At 33.4% G+C, this 6,487-nt stretch overlaps 1 protein-coding gene across 1 annotated transcript; it reads right to left on the reverse strand.

Moving 5' to 3' along the window:
- On the reverse strand, positions 1–6,165 carry LOC124370189 (RNA exonuclease 1 homolog). Its single transcript, XM_046828481.1, has 6 exons — positions 6,069–6,165; positions 5,245–5,328; positions 4,760–5,023; positions 4,115–4,267; positions 2,390–3,332; positions 1–31 (listed from the first exon to the last, which is right to left on the reverse strand). Exons 1-6 carry the CDS (start codon positions 6,163–6,165, stop codon positions 1–3), a joined length of 1,572 nt encoding a protein of 523 aa, XP_046684437.1.
- Positions 6,166–6,487: the final 322 nt, after the last annotated feature.

Here is a 6,487-nt window from a genome sequence, read left to right on the forward strand (position 1 = left end):
CTAATTCAGGGCTTGGTCCGTGTCCGTGTAGCTAAGAAATCACCCAATTTAATGATAATTTCACCAAACAAACTCACGTCAATTTGAGGAGTATTGAAACACATATCCCACAAGATCAATTACATATTAACCCAGAAAAGAAATATGCGTTGTGAAAAACCAAATTCATTAACTAAAAGCTCAGTGCTTTTTAAAAATACAAATAAATAATATAGTTTACATATATATACTCGTATTTGTACGTCTTATGATTAAAAAGGGTTTAACAGTCATGGTTTGCTATGAAAAATATAAGAGAGAATAAGTGAAGTGATTGAAAAGGTTCCTAGTGGGATACGGGCACATTTTAATTTTTCCATGAACTCGAAAGTGAATAATTTCTAAATCGGCAAAAGTAAGAATTCCTACCATATAAAACTGTATATGTTATTAGAATATGTTAGTTTCATCTGTAAACATATAGAATACTCTTCAGTAGCCTATATAGATATATAGACTTGGTACCTCAATATACATATGTATAAAATAATTTCGTAGATGGAGTGTGTATGAAATATCCTTCAAAAACAAGCGCACAGGAATCTACTTACGGAAAATTTGTTGAGTTTTACATTTTCATAAATGTGCTCTAGTTTAAAACAAACTATTGTATGCAATTTGTACCTTTCAAACCCCCCCCCCCGGGTTTGTGCCCCTTGTTCTCCCGTCTTATATACGTTCATGGCTACCACTGAAAACAATGCCAATAAGATTGTATCTTGGTGAATGATAGCTATCACAGGAGCTTAGTAATAATACTAATTTATAGTCTTCATTTGTCAATATAAATGTAAATCCTTCCCCTTATTCTTGACATTAACTTTTAATCTTAACTAAGTATTGAAAATATTAGTGGCATAATCCAAGAAAACTAAATATAATACGGGATGAACCTCAGTTTAACTATAGGATATAGGATTGTAGTGTTCTATATTTGTAACGTATATCAATGACAAGTGTCCTACATCCCATCCTTGTGAATTTGATTATTTGCTATATGTTGTGATCTACCACTGGTTTAAAAATAAATGATAATGGTACCCTGTTGGGTATAAATTTAATGATAAATTCTTCTAAAACCCCACATTGTACCATACCAAACCAAATAATAAAATATTTTCAAAGGTTCATGTTTAACCAAGTTTATTTATTGTATTTAATAATATTGCATATTTTAAAAACACAACTAGTTTTTTTTTCTCTATTTGCATTATAATGAATTACCACTTTTAAATTTATAATCTCAGCATTTCTTCTAGACTAATATTTTGTGAGTGAGTAGCCTTTATTTTCTTGTGAATTCCTTCAAAGTTAAATCCTACAGATATATCGTAAAAATATCTTCTTTGATTGAAATTACACATTTTTCTTAAAAAAGAATTACTCAGTATTTTTAACACTTGTTCCGATCAGTATTGTATGAATAGGACCAAGGTAATTTAGTAGTAAAAATTCATTTGTAGGTAAAGAATAAATGTATTTATTTAAATTAACATTATTATATTTATTATTTTTAACGTCCATATATTTAACAATAAATAACATTAACTAATAACTTAAGTAACAAAACAAAACATATTGCAAACTAATATAAGATACAAAAACCTAACTGAATCTGTGAGATTGATACAACAATCTTAAATTCAATATTAACAATTTAATTGATTTAATCTATTATACATTAAAAGAGAGAGAGAGAGAGAGAGAGAGAGAGAGAGAGAGAGAGAGAGAGAGAGAGAGAGAAATTAAAACATCGATCAATATTTCAATTCCATAACACAACCATGGAATAATTATTATATTTTTTTACTATTAGACATTGAAAACATGCCAGATTTCCTACAATATTAACTTAAAAAATTATTTAAACTATTAAATAATCTAATAAAATCTATTGCTTATTGTATTCGTAAATATTCATAATGTATACTTACAAATTTTATTATTTATAATTTATATATTTGTATATAATACATATTAAATTACGTTTGATAATCTCATTAGGATTCGAAAACGGCTTGACCGTTTTCGAATCCTAATATCATCAATAATAAAATCAACCAAAACAGCCGGCAGTTGAAAAAATTTTACGTATTAATTTCTAAAATCTGATCAAAATAAATGATAATAAATATAACAAACTTAATCTAAAAGTCTGGATTGTAAGGTATAAAATTAGAAATTTAGCTTTTATACTGATTTTTTAAGATAATTCGACTACCTGTTTATCTTAAAAAATGAAGTTATATTAAATGAAAGTTATAAAAATAAAATAATTTAAATTTGAAATTAAAAAACCGATTGAATATAAATTTAAAATTATATTTCAAAATCGTTAAAAATCTTATACCTTATCAAATCCAGACAGGCCCTGGCGTCCTCGGTGCTGTCGTGACCCTCAGGATTGTCCTGGATCGACCTGCCGAGAACGTACTTGACCAGGTCCCTCAGTGCCCGGCGGAACGGCAACCCACGGCGATGAGGGAAGACGACCGCCGTGTCCACGCAGGAAGAGTGGACCATCCTCAAGGCTCTGAGGTCGTTCTCAAGACCATGGCCTATGAGGATGGTGTCTTCCTTTATGAACTCGGTCAGGTCACTCTGTACTTCCCTCAACGTCTTGAAGTTGCCGCGGTAGTCTTCCTCCTTGACACCGGAGAACCTAGTGTTGTAGTCTACGATTTCGGCTTGAGGTCGAACCAGGGACTCGTACTTTACCGAGCCGTCCAGAGTGATCACGGTGACCTTCAAGAGCTCTAGGCCCCTGACTGTAAAGCCCATCTCACAGTCAAGGGCGTAGACGTCTGGACGGTCCTCTGGAGTGGGATTCTGCCGAGGGAGGGTCCTAACGAATCCCTCCAGAGGACCGTTCATACCGGTGGAGATCCCACTCCACACATGGCGCCTGCAGGTCGAACATCCCTGGGAGGACGGGATACCTTCGCAGCAAAGGTAATAGGATGGGCAGGATGGGTTGGGGTAGAGTCGGCCCCAGTGATAGATACACTGTTCGCTGCTCAGGTACTCCCCATTGTCGGTGACAAGGAAGTACTTTTTGCAGCGAACATATTTGCGCTCCACGGCCCCTGTCTTAGGAGAGGTGTAGGAACTGTTTCTACCACTGGTATGCTTGGGGATAGGGTTGGGGCGGTTGAGGCTCATGGTGGAGTCAGACCCCATCGGCACGAACTCATTGACGTCTACATTGAATCCTTGACTACGAGGCTGGCTAGGGTCAGAGGTCCTGAGAATCATGGCTTTCCCAGGAAAAAGCTCACTCTCCACAGGATAACCTGAAATGAAAACAAACATATATTAGATTACAGTAAATTATTAGTATAATGACAAACATCAAATAAATAAATGGCAACAACTCTAAAGAGTAGTTTGACTATAATAGGGCAGCAGGTTTTGAATGTAATACTGTTCAATTCTTAGGGATGCAAATAGATCCTGACTTTAACTTTACAACCTCACATTGATCAGCTAAGTAAGAAACTAAACAGTTGGATTTTTATCTTAGATATTTATCAGGATTCTTAGATAAATCTATTCTTAAAATTTTGTATTATGCTTATATTTTTCGCGCTGGTATTATATGTTGTTGTCCTTCATCGTCATCCTCTTTAAACCGGGATTTTAGACGGCAAAACTCTATAATACTAGTAAGTAGTAAAACCCTATCAATATTACAAAAATTATATAATTATCTCATGAACAGAGTGGGTTATACCTTGAAGAAATTCTTAGCCTGCTTTTCTCTGACGGTTTAAATTTATAAATTGTATTTTTCAATAGCCATATTAAGTGATGTTTTTGGTATCTCATTGAATACTAAATTAAATATAAAAATAATATTATATGTAATATAGTTTTTATAAATATTATACGTTTATGATTGTGACAATGTTCTATGCAGTGTTGTAATGTTATGAACAATAAAAAATTAGATTTTTTTAAAATAGGTTATTACAGGAAAAGTTTTGGATTTAAAAATGGTTGAAGTTTATTTTAATAAAAATATATACTCGGAATTGTAACTAGATATGAGCAGTGAATAAGTGTAGAGACTTACCCAGCTCAAGAAGTTCACTTGGCTTGAGGAGGTATGTCTTGAGGCAGTTGTGCAGCTCACAACTGCTCCCTCCTCGCACCGGGGTACCAGGGCTTCCGCCGTCTGCTCTGATGGGCCCCTCCTCGTCACTGGAGCTTTCGGTGCTGCTGCCATCTATTGAGAAAACAACAAACAATTGGAATTACTTTCCTTATTTTAGAATCCTATCAATTTTTTATACTTCGATGTTAAAATATTAAGCATGAGGAACTGAAAACGGATAGAAGTATAAAGATCTGTTGAAGTAGTAGTAGTAGTAGTATTTATTACAAATAAGCTGTATGATTTATTACAATTACATTTCTAAACGAACAATTTAAGATATTAAACTGCTATTTTGTTTTATTAATTTCCAGAAATTATGAATATTTTATAAATTTGTAAACAACAATTGTATAATAATAGATTTGTTAATTTTAAATACAATCTGATAATATTTTTCAGTCATTTTGCATTCAAAACACCAAATAAATCAAAGGTAGTCCAATCTAATTATAAAAATGGCATTTTTAATTAATATATATTAAGTAGAATAACTAAATCTCTTAAAACCATTTTGAGCAAATTTCATGACGAATTAAATATAATGTACAGAAATAAACTAACCAGACCGAAGTGTCCTGGACTCTCCGAGGACGGCGTGAAGGGGACCTCCTGGGACGGCGGGCTGAGTTCTGCCGGGAACGGCCAGCAGGAGGGTTAGGGGACTGGGGGGCAGAGGTGTGCTAGGAACACCTAAGAGGGGGGTCGTGGGACTGGGGAGCAGAGGTCTGATGGGACCTGTTAGGTGGGAGATGACAGGGACGGGAGCCTGGATAAAACCCGTTCCCGGCGAAACGATGGGAACCCCATAATATATATGGGGTTGTGCTGAAAATAACAATAAATTAATAAATTAAATTAATAAATTCACGTTAAGAAACTCAAGGTAATAGCTGATTATTAGATTCTTTGTAATGGTTGACAACTTATTGTTTCATTAAATGTTGCAAAATTGTAATTATTGAACCGTTAGTTAAAAATTGTTATTTAGAGTTATTAAATTTCTCTAATTAATCAGTGATAAAATCATAGCGAACACATAAACTAACCTATATTAATGTGGGAGGCACCATACTGGCCGGCAAGGACTGGGGTTGTTGGTGGCCGGGGGCAATAGGGCAGGGGTTGCTGTCCTGAAAATAAGAATTACTAAAAATAAGTCCTAAAATATAGTAATTAATAAATAATGAATAGTTACAATGAATTATAAGATGGTTCACCTTTAGACAGTTTGTGACAAAATAGGTGATATGTCGTTATATATAGTTTACAATGTCCTCTTTTATGATGGGTGTATGTTTTACCACCTTAAACGTTTGAAGCCGTTACAACCTGAACCTTGTAGAGTTTTGAAATTTATCAAACATTAATTTTAGGTGCAGACTTTAGAAATGTCCTCTCACAGACATAACTGATTGTGGATATAGTCTGTAATACTTCTGAATCTAATTACGAGAACATGATATAGCTTTCGTCAAAGGACCTGTGAACTTGTTGAATTAATATGGCGTTATTTAAAATAATTGTACATTTAATTATGTTATAAGGATTAAAATCTGTCTACAACGATCAGGTAACGACTGAGAAACATTCAATGAGACCTTTATTAGTTGTTCTCTACTTTTTGTTAGTCATAGCAATTAATGATAACATTTAGAACACTTTGAGATACAAAGTACCATATTGTATTGAATGTAGTAACGGTTTTTAGGTAGTAAACTATACTCATAGTGATTTCAAAGCAACATCTACAAAACCCACATGAAATTAAATGTTCACGTTATTCTGAATTTCATTGATAATAAATGTTAAAAAAATAAAATTATAAATATCTGATAATATTTAAGTACTTAGAAAAGCATAATGTTCTTACCGTGGTAGACTATATGGGGATACCCCATGGGGTATACCCCAGCACTTCCAGGAGGTGCCATAATAGTTGGCACATAGTGCTGGGGCCGGCAGCCCATTTGGCGGGGGACTTGGCAATCTAGAAATAACATGGAAAAGAAAATGTAATTTAATATAAAATAATATTTCCTGTTAGATTAAATTATATATATATGATTACGTATATATATATATATATATACGTATTTGTCATACTACTCTTTCGATCAAACGGTTCGAAACTAAAAACTTTTCATAACGTAATTTGTATTATTTATCGTTCGCTTAGTAGCCCCTGGCTTATCTTCCATTTATTTTTCTAAATACAGAAATGAGTTTGTGTGATGGTATTTACTTTTTTAAACTTATTAATTAAACCTTTAAAGACACAATGTGTAACTT

This window comes from Homalodisca vitripennis, unplaced genomic scaffold (genome assembly GCF_021130785.1).
Source record: "Homalodisca vitripennis isolate AUS2020 unplaced genomic scaffold, UT_GWSS_2.1 ScUCBcl_15;HRSCAF=503, whole genome shotgun sequence".
Classification (NCBI taxonomy): Eukaryota; Metazoa; Arthropoda; class Insecta; order Hemiptera; family Cicadellidae; genus Homalodisca; species Homalodisca vitripennis.